General features: G+C 38.0%; 1 protein-coding gene across 2 annotated transcripts in view; it reads left to right on the top strand.

Moving 5' to 3' along the window:
- The window catches only part of LOC126469818 (exportin-4-like), a 225,342-nt gene extending 221,120 nt beyond the window's left edge, over positions 1 to 4,222 (top strand). For both annotated transcript variants that reach the window (XM_050097100.1, XM_050097101.1), the window contains one exon: positions 3,830 to 4,222. In XM_050097100.1, the coding sequence (XP_049953057.1) occupies positions 3,830 to 4,024 (195 nt within the window). In that variant the 3' untranslated portion in view covers positions 4,025 to 4,222. The remainder of the gene's footprint in view (positions 1 to 3,829) is intronic.
- Positions 4,223 to 22,684: the final 18,462 nt, after the last annotated feature.

The following is a 22,684-nucleotide window of genomic DNA, read 5'->3' as shown; positions in this document are numbered from 1 at the left end:
TTGAGAGGAATAAAAGATTGTTCAAGTAGGGATCAGTCATTCAGCATTTGGATGAAACCTTTAAAAATTCATACAACATGGGGTAAAATTTCTGCGGATGGACCTTTTATGTGATGGAAAAGAAGGTTGGCAAGAAAAACCTACCTACCTCTAAAAGCAGCACCATTTGGAATGAAGTCCTATGACATCTGTGAATCATCAACATGATATTTATAGCAATTTATTATTTATACGGGAAGCCCCACAGAGACAGAAATGAAGTTTCGTTCTGCAGATACTCTGAAAACAAGTCAGACTGTAGTAAAACTTGTTGAGCCTCTTCTCAACATAAGCCATATGCTCTGGGTGGACAACTAATAAAACAACGTGCATTTGTGTCACTTTTTGAAGGAAAGAGGTATGAAAGTCACTGACACACTTTGACTGAATAAGAAGATACATGATACCTTGAAAATGCAAGATTCAAGAAAGGTGAACTGGTAGCATATCACTCACAGGGTGTTATGGTACTGAAAGTGATGGATGAAAAATGGATGGCCGTTATTTTAGCATTCTGTAATGATATAGTTGGTACAGCAATCAAAAGTGGCATTAAAGAATACTTTTCTTTTATGGGTTGTGTAGATCTAAAGGATCAGAAACAACCACCTTTTTTCGTGGAAAGGAGGAAAAGTGTAAAGTAATATATGGAAACATTTGGTTAGCTGGTGAACATTGCAGTGCATAATGCATTTATTATTTATAAAGTCAGTCAAAAGACAAAGAAAGAAACACATGTAAATTACAGGTTGCTTGTCATGTCAGAACTGCTGGAAATTTGCAGGAAGAGTGTAGCTTCACCTCAATGTGGGTGGCCTTCAAATGCTATGCCTAAATGTCTCACAGCAAGGCATTTCGTTGAGAAGGTCCCACCCACAGACAAGAGGATAAATCCTACAAGAGAGGCACAGTATGCTACAGGAAAATGAAAGGAAACATCGTTCTGGTGCAAGGATTGTGGTGTAGGACTTTGTTTCGAGGTACACTGCACTGAAAATGTATGTTTAATTAAAATGAAGATGTATTGTTAACAATTCCTGAAAATTTAATTAATTTTCTACAAATAATTCCCACCTTAGAGCAATTTCACTAAAACACTACGTTCTGCATTCCTGTACCAGCTGGCCGTATCAGCTACTGCCAGTAGGCTAGGTGCACATATGGAAAATAACAGCTTGAAGGGTTGAAAATAAAGATAAGAACACTTAAGTTACTTTGGTCGTTCTACTGCATTTAGATTCCATTAACTAATGCTTTTTTCACATTAAGGACATAGATGGGACTAGTGATCTGACTTAGGATATAGTTCAATGTGTATTGTAATTCCTTTTGCCTTTCAGATGAATGAAAAAGTCAGCAAATCACTAAATGTGAATAAAGCAGTTATTCACAGTTGTGGTCTTCCGACCTCATCAGTTCCATTTTTGAGGGAAAAGAATTTCTAAGCTTTTCTAAAGGATTAGAATTCTTCGTTTTGGCTGATACGGCTGCTGGTTTGACTTACTTTATGCCAAAAATAGCATCCTTGATGTGTGTTGAAACTAAAGAAATCATGTTATTTTTGCAAAATAAAATGCACGAATAATATAAATAGGAGCAAGGATTTCCAAATTCATTTAATTCCTGCCAGGACAAGAGTATTTGAGATGCATACAATTGTATTTATGAAATATGTTCTTTATAGTCAGAACTGCTCAAGACTACCCTTCTTGAGAGGGGGATGGAGAGAATAGCTGACAGCAGGATAGGAGGATATGAGTACATGGACAGCGACAGCTCTCACAGGTATAGGCAGGTATAACTGTACCGTATTTACTCAAATCTAAGCCGCACTTTTTTCCCGGTTTTTATAATCCAAAAAACCGCCTGCGGCTTAGAATCGAGTGCAAAGTAATCGGAAGTTCTGAAAATTGTTGGTAGGTGCCGCCACAACTAACTTCTGCCGTCGAATATATGTGGCGCTACACAGGCATGCTTTACAGACACAAAGATAAATACTGGTGCCAAAACCTCTGCATCAGTAAATAAATTAAAAGAAAAGGCAGAAGAATGTAAACATTATGCCATGTATTCTTTTGTGTTTGCTGCTATCTCATTTAAATCCAGTCTGCCTAATAAACTACGAAACTAGGGTGAGACAATAGCAAACGCGGAAGAATATGCATATCATGTCATGTTTATATTCATATTATTTTTATGCTGAATAGTGATACAATCAGAAATGAAGCACGGCAACTGACTAGATTTTTAAATCTAAGACGACTCTAATTTCTGTGCAGAATGTAATGTACTAAAGAGGCGTCTGCAAAGATTTTCAAACAGAGAAAAATTTTCGTTAAACTCTCGTTCAGAACATCTATCATACGCAGTCTATTACTTGGTTCTTGTTGATCATTATCAAATAAAGCAGCAGTTTAAGTAACAACAAATATAGTCTCTAGCCATTGTTTCGCCTATGAGACAATTCCTCTCTCTTTTTTTTTGTAAGCCGCGGTAGCGCACACAAGAGCAAGCCATGCCGCGGGCGGCTACAGGTCGTAAACACTCATTATCAGAATGTGACAAACAATGCGTGACACATTACAGTAATGCAGTTTCAGCTTAGAGTGACGTAAACACCTATAAAATGAGAGCTGCATTTATCAGATCAAAGCAAAATAAGCAATCGATTTAAACCAGACGAAGCAGGTGAAAAATGAAGGGTACCTGTACAAATACATGCAGAGCGCCTGACACATAGCAATGGCTACTTGGTAAAGCTTAACTGTTATGCGTACGACTCGATCCAAAATACTGTAGCTGTATCTTCATCCATTCGACCTAAATTGTGTCTCATGTTACAATGAACCAACTTTGTTTTGATTTGGAGGTTCAGTCTAAAACTTTTCTCTCTCCTTGAATTTCGAGTCTCAAATTTCAGGTGTGGCTTAGATTCGGGAAATTTTTTTTTTCCCTTGATTTCGAGTCTCATTTTTCAGGTGCAGCTTAGATTCGAGTAAATATGGTAGGTTGTTTGCAGTATGAAGACGAAAGGGACAGAACAGAGATGAAATTGCTTAAAAATCAATGTAGAAGCGGTCAAAGAATCAAGAAAGGGTCAAAGAATGATAATGATATGTGTACTCCAAAATTAAAATTGTAAGCAACATATGAGACATTGAGAACTGTAGTAGAACTGAAGCTGTTTTTTTTTTGGGGGGGGGGGGGGGGAGGCATTGGAAGGTGAACATGGTGGATTAAAGTGAGTAGTGGAGATTGATGCCTGGAGGTCGTGGGACCAAAGGGTTTGAAGTTCAGTTTATTGAGCATCTGATGAAATTGATCAAACTTTGCTGAGAAGCAAACCCTGAAACTGTTGGGTGGTCAGGCTAGTTCTTTACTACACATTCGTGACAAAAATCTTACAAGTAGACAGTTGATTGCCATACTTGCACAAAATGATGCATACCTTCAACCATGTTTGTTAACAGTCTCCCTCTGTTAGGTCTCCATTTCCTCCCTGGCCTTTTCCCCGTTTGCACCTATAGTAACTGTTGCTGCTCTTATGTTTGTATCCTCTTCTTGTCCCTTTGTATCCTCAACCACAATCCATTTCCTTCCTTCATTCATTTCAGATTTCAGAGCTGAGCAAAAATCACTACTACTTTACGTGACTACTCCCCACTCAGTGCCTCAGCTGTATTATTGTCTAGATCCAACCCAGGATTTCCCATTCTTGTTTTTCTTACCTGGTACTATAACTGTATTTTTCAAGTATTTGTGGTAATACAATACAATTCATCATTTTTAGGATGAATATCAAGTTGTTGTTCAGAAAGCATTGAATTCCCAGGCAGATGAAGGAAGTGCTGACAGATTAAGAATTGCTTTCGAAAAGCTGACCCAAAGTGCTTCACTGAACATGGACCGTCAAGAAAAAAAGAAGTTCAGGGAAAACTTCGAAACATTTGTTGCTGATGTTAGTGGTTTCCTGTTTTACAAATAATGTTTGTTTTGTACAGATGAATGTGATGTATGTTTTTAAATGTTTGTGGAAATACATTTATTTAATGATCAGTAGATTCAGTCAAAATGTTATCATGTATGTGAACTAGCAGAGATAGTAGACCTAGCGAAAAATTTGAAATATTTGTTGCTTATGTAAATGATAGAATTTTTGGTTAAATAAAGATAGTCTTATGTATTTGATAGTTTACTCATTTCTTTTGACTCACAAGGGAACATTCCCAAGTGTAAATAAATGATCTTGATGAAACTTGACAGGTGTGCACAGGGGGGGAAAATAATGCAATGTGTTTTTCTTTTTCTTTTTTTCCCCCAATTTCACTTTAAAGGGGTAAAACACACCCCGAAAGGTCATTTGGTATATTAAGTTTAGAGGGTATATCTCCAAAATAATGATAAATAAAAAATGTTTTTCATATAAAAGTTGATATGTAAATAAAAGTCTTGAAAACTGTATAATCAGCTTTTGTAATAATTTGAAATTTTGCAAAATACCCCACCACCATTAACTAATTTTGAAAAATGAAAACTTTTATTAAAACATAAATTAAAGCAGTTTTCAAGCCTCATATATCCATGTGTAATAAAGTTGGTTTCTGAAATACCATTTTTGTAAAATAAACTGTACGCAGTGTGCTGATGGAGTATTTTCAACATAACCAATTAAAATAACTAAATATTCATTATTGTTCTAATTATTTATGTTACTTATTTTTATTTTATTGTTTTTTATGTGTTGCATTCATATCTCTCTCTCTCTCTCTCTCTCTCTCTCTCTCTCTCTCTCTCTCTCTCTCTCTCTCTCTCTCTCCCCCCCCCCCCCCCTCCCCCTCTCCCTCCCTTCCTCCTCCTCCTCCTCTTTTTTAAATATATATATTTTCTTAATTGAAAACAATAAGTAATTCATTATTACTGTACAAAATCCTTACAATAATTATAATCTGTAAATAATTGCTTAAAACTTAATATTTTTACACCATGCACAAAAATGAATGAACTTTTTTTTCTCATAATGTATCTGACTGAGAACACAATATAAAAGAAAATTCAGCAGGATTTCAAACTGTTACAGGTGATCCTTTTAAATATCCTGATTTGTATCAGGCATGTTTCAGTACATAGATAAGCCTTGGCAAAAACGATTGATTATATACTAGTAGCCGCAACTTGATTATATTGTTTCTCAAGTGGAGATTGATATCATCGTCCAACAGAACTAGATCTGAACCTCTCACAAAGTTCTTCCAACATCGAAAACTTTATACGTCCCATGGCTGTACCTGTGCTGTCGTGCAAAGCTTCTTGAATTTCAGATATAAGGATTGAATCTCTTCTATCATCTTCTTGACCTGTATCCTTATTTTGATAAGGCCTCATTTCTTCTGAGCGGCTATAAAGTATCTTCATGTAATCTGTCTATCTTCCTGCTTCAGTTTCTGTTTCCATTACCCACTTACCTCTTTCATCACTGGTCGCTGCACTCCTTAGCACTATAAAATACTTTTTTTATTTTTTTAGTGTATGTGCAGCATCTGCATCATTCTGCATTCTTCTTTATCATTTATACATTTATAGTTAATTTCATCTCTGTGTTTTCACTTTCAACATTTGTGTTGTTTCTGTAAACTGGAGTGAATAGGGACACAAACTGGAAAAATTTAATCAAATGAAACCTCAGACTTGTGTTCTTGTTTATGTGTTGGGACCAGTGCAATTAAGATGGCCATTCTGTTATCTACAAGATGTTTTGACACCAAAATTGTGTTATTATTTTTTATCATGTTGGTAGACATTTTAATCTGCTGGTAATGTGCATAAAATTTTTATACATTTTAAAATGTTGTTTGATGCTATGTGCTGACTGTATTGACGTGTTGTTGCAGTTAGACTCTCAGTTCAATGAATTTGGTGAGTATTTATACATAATAAATGTTTACTTATCTTCATTCTGAAAGCAACCATTTAATTTGTTTTTAAGTAGCATTTGTATAGTTCTATTGGGGTGAGTAGGGACAATACGAAAAATACCAAAAGTAGTTCTGGTAACATATTTAGCTTAGACATATGTAATTAAAATGACAGACAAACTTTATTTTTAAAACCTAACCTCAGTGTTAACCTCTTTCCCATGATTCACAATGTCTAGGACACACAAAAGTGACCCTCGATCGAATGTACATCGTCCTGTTGATGAGAAGATGATAATGCAGGCAGTTACTCCAGAAATGTCCACAAGGGAAGCAGAAAAAAAATTGAAATTTCTAAGCCAGCCCTAAATTGTTATATGAAGCAAGTAAGAGAAAGACCTGCTGGAAATATTGAGTTCCAAAAGAAAGGTGGTCAGACTTGTCTTCCAGATCATCTTGAACAAGAACTTGGTGAACGACTTTTAATTTGTTGCAGGTTAGGGCTATCTTTTAAGTGCCTTTGACTTGGGTTGCTTCATAAAATATCACTTGGACAGAGAAGGCAAGAATGTAACTAAATTTAAAGACAACATGTCTAGGAATGAGTGGGCACTTGACTTCCTGACTAGACACAATGCTGAATTCTCTCAGCTCATGCCATAATAACAAAATGAGCCTGTACCATCACATCTGATTATAAACTATGACACGTCTGCACTCTCTGATGACCCAGGCTGACACAAACTTATTTTTAAAAGAGGGTGCAAATACCCAGAGAGGGTGATAAGCTAGTTGAGTGTATCTTTCATGTTTGCAGCATGTGCTTCTGGGATGCTGCTACCCCCCCCCCCCCCTCCCCCAATGCAATCTACAAATCAGCATATATGTATGACTTGTGGACAGTTGCCTTCTACAACCACAGTAAGTAGAGAAGTAGAGCTGGATGGATGGATGGATGGTTACAGAGAGTTATAATACTATCGTCGATTTGAGAGAAGGAAGCTTGTGATAGGTGACAATTTAAGTTCTCACTTATCTCCAACAGTTGTCAGGCTGTGTGAGGAAAATAACATCTTGTTTGTATTCCTTCCTGAAAATTTGACGGATTTGACACAGCCATTAGATGTTGCCCTATTCCGACCACTGGGGATAAGCTGGAGAAAAATTCTTGAGAATAGCAAATCCAAAGCAAATGTCAAAAGCAGAGCATTTGATAAAAAGTATATTGAAACTTCCTGGCAGATTAAAACTGTGTGCCCGACCGAGACTGGAACTCGGGACCTTTGCCTTTCGCGGGCAAGTGCTCTACCATCTGAGCTACCGAAGCACGACTCACGCCCGGTACTCACAGCTGTACTTCTGCCAGTATCTCGTCTCCTACCTTCCAAACTTTACAGAAGCTTTCCTGCGAACCTTGCAGAACTAGCACTCCTGAAAGAAAGGATATAGCAGAGACATGGCTTAGCCACAGCTTGGGGGATGTTTCCAGAATGAGATTTTCAATCTGCAGCGGAGTGTGCGCTGATATGAAACTTCCTGGCAGATTAAAACTGTGTGCCCGACCGAGACTCGAACTCGGGACCTTTGCCTTTCGCGGGCAAGTGCTCTACCATCTGAGCTACCGAAGCATGACTCACGCCCGGTACTCACAGCTTTACTTCTGCCAGTATCTCGTCTCCTACCTTCCAAACTTTACAGAAGCTCTCCTGCGAACCTTGCAGAACTAGCAGAGTGAAAATCTCATTCTGGAAACATCCCCCAGGCTGTGGCTAAGCCATGTCTCCGCTATATCCTTTCTTTCAGGAGTGCTAGTTCTGCAAGGTTCGCAGGAGAGCTTCTGTAAAGTTTGGAAGGTAGGAGACGAGATACTGGCAGAAGTAAAGCTGTGAGTACCGGGCGTGAGTCGTGCTTCGGTAGCTCAGATGGTAGAGCACTTGCCCGCGAAAGGCAAAGGTCCCGAGTTCGAGTCTCAGTCGGGCACACAGTTTTAATCTGCCAGGAAGTTTCATATCAGCGCACACTCCGCTGCAGAGTGAAAATCTCATTCTGGAAAAAGTATATTCCTTCTCATACGAAGGAAACATTAAATTTAATGGAAGAAATGTTGAAAGATAATATCCAAAGTGGTTTTCGAAAGGCAGTTATATTTCCTCTTAACTGGAAGAAAGTACTTGACAACTTGCCAATTGAACATGAAGAAACATGAACTGCTGCCCCAGCCTCTGCAACAGTCAATCTGATAGAATTCTTGAAAGTAATGCTCTACAAGAATGATGAAACAGAGCAGACAAGATGTTGGAAAGAGAGACTGAATGTCCCAACTGGTCGCAGTGTTACTCTAGCAGACTTCCAGAAAACCAGTGTAGATGATCCAGAACAATTATGTAATGATGAAGAAACTATTCCAATTGGTCTAGATTCTTCTGTAGAAGACACACAAAATGGTGCTGCAGCCACTGCAGATGATGAGATAAACACTTTAAAGGAAGGAGACTGGGTTAAGATGAAGTTTTCTTATGATGGGTGCCTGAAGGTGTTCATTGGAAAGGTTCTTCAAATTGATAAGTAAAATGGAAAATACAGTTGAATATTTCTTTACCTGTCAAACAAGTGCTCAGATGTTTTTGTGTTTCCTGATGTGCCCGATAATTGTGTTTTCTTAAAAGCTAATATTTTTGGCATTTTGAAGAACAACTGTTACACCTTCAAGCCAAACTCATTTCTGTAATGACTGATTTGTTTCATTAATCAGTTTTCTAATTTTATGTTACCCCTGATTTGTATAATAGTAAATTGTATTGTAAAAATTATAGTTATCAATTTAAAATAAACAAAAGTTCATTTGTACTACCATACTTATATAATATCATCAGGTCTTAAAGAAAATTATGTCCCTATAGACCCCACAAGACATTTGGATAGGGAACACAATAATAAACAAATGCCTGTCCCTTTTCACACAGGACTAGGGACACAAACAAAAGAAATATATATTTGTAGAGGAAAAAGGAGAATAGATTTTCTTTATATGGCATGGATAGCATGAGCAATATTACAGAATATAAAAATGTTACCTTCAGTACAGAAGTAATTTATTGTTCAGGAATAACAAAAGAAACACAAAAGTGTCCCTATTCACCCCAGTTTATGGTTCTGTATTTATTCTCGTATCTCACATGTTATCGATGGCTGCCTCTTTGTTACCGTATTGATCCTAGTATGAGGTCTGCTGCATTTACTGCACCATTCCATTTTCCACATGAGTATCTTGCCAAAGCCTCATTATGAGGGTGGTGCCATGTCGGGAGAATAGGGATGTGAGGCAAAATTTGATACCCCAGAGATGTAGCATCTCTGACTGTTTCCTGTTCAGATTGAGCAAAAACCCCTTTTCAGACAGGTTCCTGCAATGATTCATTTTGAGAGGCTCCTGTAACCTCGTCACAATATTTCAGTATTATTATCCTGGGGTAATTTGTACTACACAATGGCATTGACAGATAACACTCAATATCACCTTGCCCAATGATGGCTGAGTCTTCATAGTTTTTGGCGGTGGTGAATCCACTCATTTGCATTGCTCTGTTACTTCTTTGTCTTGGAGTCATAGTGATACACCCAGAAGTCATAGATGGTGATTAGGTAGCGTTAACACATCTTGATTGGTATATGACAGCTAAATGTTTATGCTGCTGCCTTGGTCCCACAGCCTTTTTGAATGGATGTGAAAGTCGTGTAAACCAGTGCGCAGTGATCTTTGTCACATTTGAAATGTTATGCAAGATGCTTAAAACTGATTGTCACATGTTTTTGCACCATTACTTCGATTGTGATCTTCTAGTGCCGAGGGCTCCACTTCTCTTGTGATATCCGGTTAGTCACAGAGATATTGTTTGCCATTTAATTCTTCAGCATTCAGTGTCTAGTGTGGTGCATAGTTGTATTACACTTCCACCAACGCAGCATGGATTGCTGCAGTGTTTTCTCCCTTTCAGTTGTAGAAAATGAATTATCACATGATACTTCACTTTATCGATGGGTTGAGTCTTTTCATTTTGGCCCCTCTAGTTGCATGCTATGGTGCAGGGATTTCAATGTGTGATAGGACGGCAAATGTGCATGCAAACAAAGAAAATAAAGATTTATTGATGTTATAATTAAAAATTTATGATTATCCCTCGTAATTATTTTGGTACGTGGCCTTACAGAATTATCAGTTTTTAAAACACAAATTAATTACTGACATTAGCTGCTAGTGGGTGTTGATTTAAATCAATGGGGAAAATTGAAAATTTGTGCCGAATTGGGATTTGAACCCGGGTCTCTTGCTTACTAGACAGATGCACTGACCACTGCACCATACGGACACAGTGGTCATTGCAGCTGCGCAGACTACTCTAGCACACCACCTGTCAAACCCAAATTCTCAACTTATCTTACACTACATATGTGGTGCCCTTTGCCCATTATCCTCATTACACACAGCATTTCACCAATTCCCATAAGAGTTCAATCATGGTGTGCATCTGGACTGAAGTGATCAGTTGGTTTCCTCACCTTCATTATGTGTAAGTGGTGTCCAATCTTTTGGACATGTGAACAAAATCATCCATGAAATGCCACACAGAGAACCATATGAGAAGAGCAAGTATGGCTGCAGGCCACTAACCAGCCTCATTTGTCAAGAACTGCAAAATTTCAAGAACAGATTATTATAGCTCCTCTTATGATTTTACACACCTCGGTCAATACTACAATTAAGAAAGGAGATGGTTTGCAGACTATTAGGTTGGTTAGTTCATTGTTTACACCAATAGTAGCAGTAACTGAGTGATGATGGTCTAGACAGATCCCTGACATTTACAAAACACCTAGCAGTAACAGAATGGAAGCTAAAATCAAGAAATATGTTAAGGACACTGACAGGTGCTGGCTGTGGATCTAATGCAAACACCATAAGAACTACAACCCAAGCACTTGTGTATCCTGTTCTCCTGTTTAGAGTAAACGTAGCAATGTCAACAAAATATATATCCATCTAAATGTGCATCACGACAGGAACTCTCAAATCCAAACGCATTCCAAGGCTGTCAATACTCACCAGTATTGTCCCTCGTAATCCGTTACTCACCAATATTGTTCCTCGTAATCCGTTACTCACCAGTATTGTTCCTCGTAATCCCCGATGACAATGGATGAAACTAAAAACATCCAGAGCTTTACCAGTTCATGAACCATTGAATAACTTACAGTGCACCAGACTAAAATCTAGAGGATCAGTCTGAGTAAACAATGTCCGATTTGCCTCAGAAAGCTATAATCCAAGAGACGAATTGAGAAATCAGTGGATGTCCTTCCATGGTCATAAGAAGTTAGGTAAACCGGATCTGACCAGCCAACCTCAGGGAGCAAACCAACCAAAATAAATATGGAGTTCCCTCAACTGTATCAGAACTTACTACACCATGACCAAAGCAACATGACACACATGGGGAATTACCAATGATGACCTGTGTGATTGCTGAACAAATACTGAAGCACATTTTACATGAATGCCTGAAAAGAAAACTCATGGGTACAGGGAAAGACCTCGTAGACCCAATACGTGCAGCAGTTCATGGTCTGAACTCTTTGGATAGCCAACTATGATGGAAATCTCAACTTATAGCTATTGCCAGTTCTCCAGCTTTCATTATTACCTATACAGACACACATACATATGAGCTGTGATTAAAAAAGTAATGGCAATTTTTTGATTTTGTGGGCTTTATACATCCGATTTTCAGAATTATGTTCTTGATGTATGTTTGCATTTTCAGCTGTTTTGACTATTTAGCTTATTGTTGACGGTCAAAAAGGTTCTGTGGGTGTTTGCGAATGCTCAATGAATGTTTACTTTCAAAAGAGATGGATAAAAGAACTTGCATTAAATTTTGCTCGAGAAATGGAGTAAAGTGCAGCACCGTGTTCAAAATGTTGACTGTGGCTTTTGATGAATCTACTATGAGTAAGACAAGGGTTTACAAGTGGTGTAAGCATTTCAAAGAGGGTCAGAAAGATGAAGATGATGACCACCCTGGACACTGTAGCACAATAATTGCTGAAGAAAATTTGGAAGAAGTAAAGAAAATGGTTCTGGAAAATAGTCAGATCACCATCAGAGAGGTTGCTGGTGATGGCAGCATATCCTTGGGCTCGTGCCATCAATTTTTTGAGATGTTTTGTGCATGAAATGCGTAGCAGCATTGAGTTTGTTCCAAAATTGTTGAATTTTGACCAGAAACGACTTCATGTAGACATTGCTCAGGAATTGCTCAACGAAGCTGACAATGATGCAGAACTTCTGGAAAAGGTTGTAACAAGTGACGAAACATGGGCATACACATATGGCATTGAAACAGAGGTCCAACTGTCCCTATGGAAACTATTTGATGTGACAAGACAAAAAAAAATTGATAAGTTCCATCACATGTGAAGGTTCTTCCCACTGTTTTCTTCTATTGCAATGGGGTAGTGCATAATGAGTTCCTGCCTTGCAGTCGTACGGTCAATAAGGAATACTATCTAGAAGTTATGGACCATTTGTATGAAGCAATCTGAAGAAAAGACCAGAACTATGGCAAAACCACTCATGAAAATTGCATCACGATAATGCTCCTACCCACACCTGTTGTGTTGCCTCAGCCACTATATTCACCGGACATGGCCCTCTGTGAAAGGACGTCGTTTTGTCCCCACTGATGAGATAAAAACAGAATCACTGAAGAAGCTGAACACCACAACAAAAAGCGAGCTCCAGGATTGGAAAATTCGCTGCCATAAGTGCATCTTATTTACTTTCTTTTGCATAATGAATACTTTTCACCTAACTGAGGAGTTAACCCAGTGTATTGTTGTGTAGGACATCAGTGAACAAAAATACGTTAATTTATTTATTTCTACATTCAAAGTAATCGATATTCTTGTGCCAAAAGTAACTGACACACACTGTATTAGTAAGTCTACTGTACAGTTCAAAGTTTGTTTTTATCAATATCCACACACAAGAACTTGGAACTTTCTATGCTGTTTATTTATTGCTTTTTTTTTTTTTTTTTTTTTAACAAAAAAGGTTTATAGCTAATCCATTTCTGAAAACCCCATAAATAACTAATGAAATAATCATTTACTCTTTTCCCTCTTTGTGCTTCTGTGCTCGGCTTGACAACAATGCTTATATCATCTGCAAAAATGACTAATTACGCTTCTAGATTTCAATAAAATAGTAAATCATTGACAAAGAGCAAGAAATGTAATGCGACCAACACCCATTACAATTTTCCAGACTCGGATGAAGTGGCGGCCCAATTTGTAAGACTAACATCTTAGTGCAGCTTTCCGCATGCTGTTTCGTAAATAGGAACTAAATAAAGCACATGCCAACTCGTGTATCCCATACAAACTTAATTTGTCTGATAGAATTTATCATTGATGCAATCCAATGTCTCGGATTTGTTGAAGATCCCAACCGGTGTTATTTCATCATTTAAAAATTTTATTATGAAGAAAGGAAGGAAGATTGGATTTAACCCATTGCTAATGAGGTCATCAGAGACAGAGCACAAGCTCAGATCGAGGAAGGAAATTAACTAGCTGTGTCCCTTTCAAACGAACCAACAGGTGTTTGCCAAAAGTGTTGTAACAAGTTGACCGCCACATGTGCAGTGATAGATGTTTTGCCATCAGGCCAGCAGGCATATGGCATCAGCTGTGATGCTGCTATAGTTTCCAGTGGCCTCGTGGCAGTCAACATGTTAGAGAAATCACAGAAAACCAAAATCTGGATAACGGGATACAGATCTGAAATGCCAATCTCCCAAATGAGAGCACACGGACTTACCACTGTCCCAACATGTTCAGTAATTTTATTATGTGCTCAGTGGAAGTATAAACAGATGCCTCAGTAGAGCAGCCCTTTTGAAATCCAAGCTTAGATTAAAATATTATGTTGTCAGACCTTGCTCTGTCTGGCAAACTGCCCTAATTATTAATGTATTATACAAGAGACTGAGAACATTGCATCTTTTAGGGCCACACCTGTTAATTGTTTTATTGAAGTAATATCAAATTCGTATTGCCATAAAATGTGTGTGCAGTGTGGCTTAGTAGTTAACATTGCTGCTTGCATGCTGCGGGTCGCCAGTTTATCATTTCTGGAAGGTTCTGTATATAGTATTTGTGTATTCTGAATTATCATTGCATTGTATTACAACAGCTTAATCTAGAAAATCCTTAATTTAATTTCATTTCATTTTTATTGCTACAAATATTTACTCCATGGATAGCAGCAGATTGATATGACACTTAAACGTTCTTTAGTTGTCAGCACTGGAATACAAACAAAAAAAACATTTTCCCCCTCACATCCCCACAGCCCTGAAGTAAGCAGCCAGGTGTATTTAGTTCACAGCCGAATTTGCCAACATCAGTTAGAATTAAGCACATATTAAAACATTATTGTGTTTCTAAATATTTTTGTTTGTTACTGAGAAAAACTGTTAATGTTAGTTGATGTCTTTGGATTCAGCTATTGGGTGATAGATGCAAAAGTGGCTATGATGCCATCCTGCTTCTTCACAGGGACCAAGGATATTCTGAAAGTTTAGTAATGTTGTCTTGCAGAATCTTCTCTACTTCTTGGATTACCTGCTGTTCAGTCAGTTACACTGTACATGAGTGCTGGTTTATTGGTAGATGATATCCACGATTGATAGCATGTTTTGTGACAGGCCGCTTGGCCTGTCTTTTTCTCCATTCAGGATTTGAAAGCATGCAAAAACAGCCATTCTGTGTCAATCATTCACCAACATTGTTCCTCGGTCAGATCAGATCCTATTGGAAGTTCGATAGCAGCTCCCTCCCCTGCAGTGTTCATAGAAGTAGGGGAGTAAGAGTCTTTGCTGATGGCATTAAGCTGCCCTCCTTTGGCTAGTTCGGCTGTTCCTATGCATATATCTTTAGGGATGAGTTGTGGCTGCTTGTGACAATTAGTGATCCTAAGTTCTCCTTGACCACCTACAGTACTTATGATCACTGGGGGCGTATAGATTTCTTTTTGTGAGCTTGAGTGAACTCATCTCATTGCTGATGGCGGAATAACATTACCTTCAACGCCAGTCACCCAGAGCAATCTCAGTTGTTTGTGATGCTTGAAGATGTCACATCTGAGAATGACATTATGACTACATTCTGATAAAATGACAAATGTGAAGGGCTGTGTTATGTCATTGATTTAATATATTTTCCTATCGGCTGGACTTATTTCCCATTTGTGACTTTCAGCAAACAGAATTATTATCATGTAAAGTAGTCTCCTTTACTTGGTGATGATAAGTATCCGAAACTGGAAAAGAAAGCCCAGAGATAACTAGTCTCGAGACAGGGTAGCCGTTGATGATGTCAGTGAGGTTCCCTCATGACAGCCACATGACTTTCACCCGTGGTGGATTTTCATATGGAGTAGCCTCACCTCCATGGGTGGTTGCCTCCCATAGGTTTCCTGAATTTGGCCACTAGGTGAGTGGTTGGTACCTTTGTAGGATCATGGGGAATAGCTATGGCATTTTGGGGAGTGACCTCATCTAGGGTATGGCGATGAATTCCATCCCACAGGTCGACTCTAATTGTCTGCAGCTGACTGGCATTTATAGAACTGTTCTGATGTTTGGCATGTGGCAGTGTACTAGTTGTCGAAAACTCACCTTCTTTGTCTGAAGTACTGTACAACATGTCCAGGGTGTCCACAGTGGAAACACCAAATGTCTGTTTCTGAGCAAGGCATTGTACTTGGTATAGGAGTTAGTTGTACCTGCACTGGGTGGATTCTGGATAGTTGTTTGATGACTACGGCATAAGTTCGAGTTTGTAAAGTACATTTTTCCTGGTGTGTTTCACTGGTGATGGAGACTGGTGCTAAAGACTAGAACATCTATTCCTTCAACATTCTATATTACTGTACTTAGCCAAGTATAAGACAACCATGAATGTAAGATGACCCCACACCTTTTTTTTCTTTTTAAAAAAAAGAGGCTCCTTGAGAAAAATTTATTTTTCACATATTCTGACTAATCAAAATTACAAACTGTTTTATTGACAAAGTATGTGCTAAAAAGTTAACATTATACCTATTCTAAACTTGTGCCATTTAATGATTATACCAGGAGGAATAAAATAAACAAAAAGAAATGTTTCTAGAATGAAATTTTCACTCTACAGCGGAGTGTGCACTGATATGAAACTTCCTGGCAGATTAAAACTGTGTGCCAGACCGAAACTCGAACTCGGGACCTTTGCCTTTCGTGGGCAACTGCTCTACCAACTGAGCTACCTAAGCACGACTCACAGCTTTACTTCTGCCAGTGCCTCGTCTCCTACCTTCCAAACTTTACAGAAGCTCTCCTGCGAACCTTACAGAACTAGCACTCCTGAAAGAAAGGATATTGCAGAGACATGGCTTAGCCATAGCCTGGGGGATGTTTCTAGAATGAAATTTTCACTCTACAGCAGAGTGTGTGTGCACTGATATGAAACTTCCTGGCAGATTAAAACTGTGTGCCGGACCGAGACTCGAACTTGGGACCTTTGCCTTTCACGGGCAAGTGCTCTACCAACTGAGAGCTTCTGTAAAGTTTGGAAGGTAGGAGATGAGGTACTGGCAGAAGTAAAGCTGTGAGGATGGGGCGTGAGTCGTGCTTGGGTAGCTCAGTTGGTAGAGCAGTTGCCTGCGAAAGGCAAAAGTCCCGAGTTTGAGTCTCGGTCCGGCACACAGTTTTAATCTGCCAGGAAGTTTCAAAAAGAAAATCTTCAGACCATTTTCTTTTCTACTAGTGCTGTACTCTGTGGCATCACTATTTGTAATAACCACCACCACCACCACCCTAATAGCACAGCTGTTAATTTATATCTTCATTGTCACAAATATTTTGCTGTTTGTTCCAGATATGTTGCTATTTCTCAGGTAATTGTTATGGTGCTCTCTGTTGGTTGTGTAGAACCAACTGACACACCACCTTTCATAACAGTTATACGTCACGGCATGTGTTGACACCATTGCAGTAAGAAACACGTAAGTATGCCACTGGCCCCTGTCTAGACTTTTACCATTTCCTGTAGAAATGAATACTATTCTTGAGTATTTGTCCATTTCTAAAGACAGTTTGATTCCAACTGCAAATGGACTCAGGCAAATTGCAGTTTAAATGCAGTAAGTGTTCACAAAAAGCTACAGTACATGATATAGATCCTATGGCCAGCAACACAATGAACTTAGCTACTCACTTGCCACTCCCCTCCCCACAATCATCCTAGCTCCCAGCCAAGCTGGTGTCACTGTTCCCTTTCCAAACTTTCAGTAATGCTGAACCTGAGCAACTGCGAAAAACAGACTGCAATATCTTGTAGTATGCAGGTCATATTTGACACCACCAACCAATACACAAATAAAAGATCGCAACTACAATTAAGTTCCATTCTCAAACTTCTGCTCTCCCTGCAATCTAGTGACATCTGTTGGTACTACTATCTCCATGACAGGTCTTGTTGCTTTAATTTATTCCCACAATAACAATTAAAGTCATTTTAATATGATTTGTTTGCTTTGTTAGACATTTCATTCTGGATTAGTGTTACTTAAAACATCAAAAAACTATTAATTAATCGATAGTGTCTGCACTATCGATAGTCCTATCATTTATAATGTAATTTTTTTTGAATTGGCGCCTGACAAATTGTCAGTTCATATTACCTCCATGGCATTTGGAGTGCAGATGGAAAGTAGATTGCATGGAGGTATTTAATCAACAACCAATATGGTGGCACCTTCGCCAGTCTAAGTTGTTTATAAACTATGTTGTTAATAGATTGGTCGCTGTTGGGGAGGGGTTGTGAAAGAGGGAGTTTTCTTGTTTGTCTTTCAATGATGACAACTGACGGTTGTGCTCATCTCATACTGATGCATTATACTGACTTTCATCTTCAAAGTAGTGAGCTTGCTTACTTGTAGCAAGGAATACAAATGTAAATAAGGCTGTTGTAATACAACACAGCTAGTAGAGAAAAAATTGACATTTTAAAGATTTGTTAAGTGTTTCTGATTGTATTGTATAATGTATTTTAAAATAAATACAATTATTGTTATTAGTAATTAAACACACCTGCTACAGTCCTCTTCTGTTTCTGAGTCCTCATTGTACTTACAAGTGTTTTCAGTTGTACGTGTTAATGTCTACAGTGATTCAAAAACACAAAACACTGACCCAATCCTAATGCCCCTGCATCACTTCTGCTTTTTCAGAAGCACAAACATCATTCATATATTGGCTGCCCATGTGGTTGATTAGCGGAGCTTGTTTCTTCGAGGACACTCCAACTCCCTCAAAACTGAATACAGTAAAAGCACAACCCATAGTGTGTCAAGCTTTTTTATTTGTATGGTGGCTAGACATAATCATTAAAATATACAGCTGTATCTACATGCTATCTGCTTTCAAAGCATTGCAGTAGATTTTCATAAGTAATTCGGGCGAAATGTGAACGTTTCAGTGGATGTGAGACAACTAATCCCTTCTTGCCAAGAGTTGACTGTGAATGTTCAGGAATGTTTTTGCAGAACTCCAAATCCTGTAGATATTTCTGAAGCTCGCCATTATTTTTATTTATTTTTTTTCATTTTTTCAAGTTTACATCATTCTGCAACCTTATTAATAATTTTTTGAGTGTCACGAGGAAGAATTCTGCCTCTAAAGCTTCTAGCTCTGCGGGGTATTTTAAGAGGTGACCTCAGTGTGCCAACAATCACTTATTCATCCCTCATTTCGTTATTTAAATGCCACACAACAACAGGATTATCCTTCATAACACAACTATAATGCCATAACTGTATAATCACTGTCATTGGCTGGAGTGAGACAAAGAGCACAGCAGCGAAGAAGTGTTCCGAATGGTGCCGACATTAAACAATCAGTACTTTTCGCACACCACCAATAGTCTCTGTTGGCTGAGGAAATTCTGCACCTCCAATATTATTTTGTTTATGTAAGAGGTGCGTAAATAGAGTTTTTTGTTATTGTTTTGAAAATGAACCATAAAAATCAATCATCTGTGTGGAATTTTTTCAATAAAGTGAGGGATAGTCAGCTTGTAAAATGTACCATCTACATTAAAGATTATAAACATGATCAAGGAGTAGGACTAAATTTAACAGACCACTAAAAAACAATCATGGTGAAAAACTAGGAATCACGAATTATTAATAGAATTGAAGGGTGAGGGATCAACTTGTGAGCTAGATCAAGTGCAAAAATTGCAACCAAAGAATTGAGAAGCTCTACAAAAAATTATTTTAACACAAGTCAGTTTACAATGCCAGTTAAAAAAACTTGGTTCTCTTTATGCTTAAATGATAGCTATTGATATGCTGACGTACAGAACTTCCAACAAGTTTTGGGGAAAAAAAAAAGTTTATGCCTTAGACAGCAGATATGAGTTGCCGGATAAAACCACATTTCAATGTTTATTGATCTCAAAACTATAGGAAGAGGTAAAAAAATTATTTAGAGAAAGCCCTTCCAAAATGTAATTTTTTAGTGTTACAACGGACTCACGGAAAAGCAACACAAATGAAGGCATACTGCCATTGACTTGGCCGGCCGTTGTGGCTGAGCGGTTCTAGGCGCTTCAGTCCGGAACCGCGCAACTGCAGGTACGAATCCTGCCTCGGGCATTGATGTGTGTGATGTCCTTAGTTCTAAGTTCTACGGGACTGATGACATCAGATGTTAAGTCCCATAGTGCTCCGAGCCATTTGAACCATTGACTTACCACTTTATTATAGACAAAAAATTAGTTTCACCCATATTAAATGTGACAAAAACTAGAGGTCACCATAGTGCAGAATCTATGTACATGTAACTAACATTTAAAAAAATGTTCCTTTCTTTAACTTGTCAATGCCATGCTGAGTTTTGTTTCATTCTTGTGATCAGTACATGTCAGTGTAAGTCAAGTTGGGGTAACTTGTAAGATATTTCTTGGCAGTTTTAGCCCTCCCCATGACCCCTCTTGTCAATAGAAATCTTAAGCCGTCATGTCACTTGTGTTCTGTTTATGGACACTGCCAATTGGAACAAATCATTGAATAACTGGGTATTATAGGAATACATTAGTAAGGTGGGTAAAGGTGCCAGCACTGCTGTCTCTCGCCACATCTTTCCTTACCCTTCCATAATACCGTATAGTGCTCTTTGTACAGCTCTATGGGCTTCCCTGACGAAAGGCGAAACACCCAACAAAACTTCTACAAGCTGCACACTTTGTGTCAACTGCGCTAAGATCACAAGTGCTGCCGATCTCAGCGATGTAGCAGTGCAGTAGTGAGATGGCCCTCTTGTTTTGTACTGAGTGTCAACCCAACTGTGAAGAAACTTAATGAGTGAAGAAGCCACTCTTGATCTCTTCAATGCAGTTTCAGTCTTTGTTATTCACATGTGCAGTTTATACCATATCTGCTGCAGTTCATTAGCAGCATGCACACCTAAGGTAGCAGCATTGCATGGCAGACCAGTAAACACTTCCCCCTCTCGCCTCACTCTCCCTCTCCCTGTATTCCCCGTGCTTCTAAGACGCTGAAGCTCAACATAACATCGGCAAGTAATATATTGACCCAATTTTTATGAGAATTATTCTTTTATATATGAAAGTAATTTTTCAGATAGCGAGACATTGAAAAAAGAAATTTTTTGATAATATTATGAAAAATTTTGACATACTGGCAGGTTACTTTAACATTACATTTTTTTTAGGTCATCAATCATATCTTACTAGAATACAATATCCGTGACAAGACAGTAACAGTGGTTACAGATAATGCTGCAGTTACAAAAACCTGCCTAAATCTTAAGGATCACCCTGTTTTGCTCACTGCATCAACTCCAAAGTACAAGATTGTTTCAAAGAAGAAACATTTTCCAAAATTTTATTGAAAACAAAGGCTATTATGCCTTTCTTTCATAACCCTGCACTAGCTGTAGACAAACTGCACGATGTTCAAAAAACAGCAAACAAAAAAGAACTAAGAGGTGCCGACTCCATGGAACAGTTCATGCCACATGCTCAAAAGAATTTTGGAAGGACGAAATGAGCTTGAGATTGCGATCAATGGCAGTTCAAAAGCACTGCCTGCCCTCACAGCAGAAACTTACTCAGCTATACAAGAGATAATAGATCATCTTGAACCTTTTGAAGTAGCAACAACAACACTCTCAGGGGAGTCATACATCACTACTTCCTTAATTATACCTCTTTACGAGGTATTGCTGCAAAGTTTTCAGACTTGTAAAGCACCTTAACAACCAATGAAGGACAAAGTGTTCTGGATTCCTTAATTAAAGCAGTCAGTGAAAGAGTTAAACCATTTAACACATTGACTGTTTGTATGTTTGTTACATTATTAGATCCTAGGTTTTAGGGCATTTCAAGAGGTGGAGAATGCTGCACAAGTACTTCAGAAAGAGTATGCTGCTATCATCGCATCAACTACAAGAGCTATACCTGAAACAGAAGCATTAATGAGCAGAGCTTATACGTCTACTGATACATCTAACAGTTTGGAATTTGATGATCTGCTTCTTTTTTGCCAAATTAACAACAGCATAACATCGATGTCGTTACACCAGTCAGTAATTCCATGATTGACATATCAGTATTTTGAAAAACCTGTAGCAGACAAGCACGTTTGTGTATTAGAATATTGTGCAAAATCTAATAGTATGTTGTGTGTAATGACCATTAAATTTTTGTGGTCTCCAGCGAGTTCAGTTCATGCAGAAAGGGTTTTCTCCAAGGCATGATAAACAATGACTTAAAAATGCAACAGACTGAAGGAGAAGAATTTAAAAGCCTTACGCATATGTTTCACTGTTGTATTTTAAACAACCGACTAAAGGACAAGAATTTAAATACCTTACATTTTATAAAACAAAATTTGCATATTTTGTATTGTTGTATTTTAAGCAATAGAAATTCTTAGAAAGCTATTTTACATTTGAAACACCTGCCAAAAACAATCTACAGTTAATCGATACATCGATAGTTTTAAAAAATACTATTGATAATGTTGGATGTGTCAACTATCGATTTTTAATTTCCCTTCTTGTTCCAACTCAATGCCACCATCATGTGCTAATGCTCATTAAAAGTTGTTAACTTTTTACCCGGTATTGTAATACGTGAACAGTGACCCAGTTTCTCATTTGAAATCCAGTTAATAAATCATTACAGTCTCTCAATAAAAAAAATATTGGTCTGGGTTCTTAATCAGCTAATGTTTGTTGAAGGACAACATTTCTAATTTTGAATTTTACCGTTATGTGGCATTAATGTTTTATTGGTATCCATAGATCAGGGTGTATACGACCCAGGACAACCGAGAGATCCGGGAATTTTTTCATACGGGAGAAAACCAGGAAAAACACGGAATTTTTTAGAATTACAGGAATTTTTCATTGTTTTAGTATTCAGTTAAATTTTTATAATTTTGACTGGTAAGAACCGATACTCTACCAAAGTATATTACTGTATCCCAGTACTGCAGAATAATACTTCAACAATAAAACATAAACGAGAAGAAACAAACGAAAATAACTTAAATCGCAAAGGAAATGCGCCATATACGACAGACAGTGCTCATGCAAGCGTCT

Source organism: Schistocerca serialis, chromosome 3 (assembly GCF_023864345.2).
Source record: "Schistocerca serialis cubense isolate TAMUIC-IGC-003099 chromosome 3, iqSchSeri2.2, whole genome shotgun sequence".
NCBI lineage: Eukaryota > Metazoa > Arthropoda > Insecta > Orthoptera > Acrididae > Schistocerca > Schistocerca serialis.
Note: the sequence above shows the minus strand (reverse complement) of the source record. Positions and strands in the feature narration are given on the sequence as shown.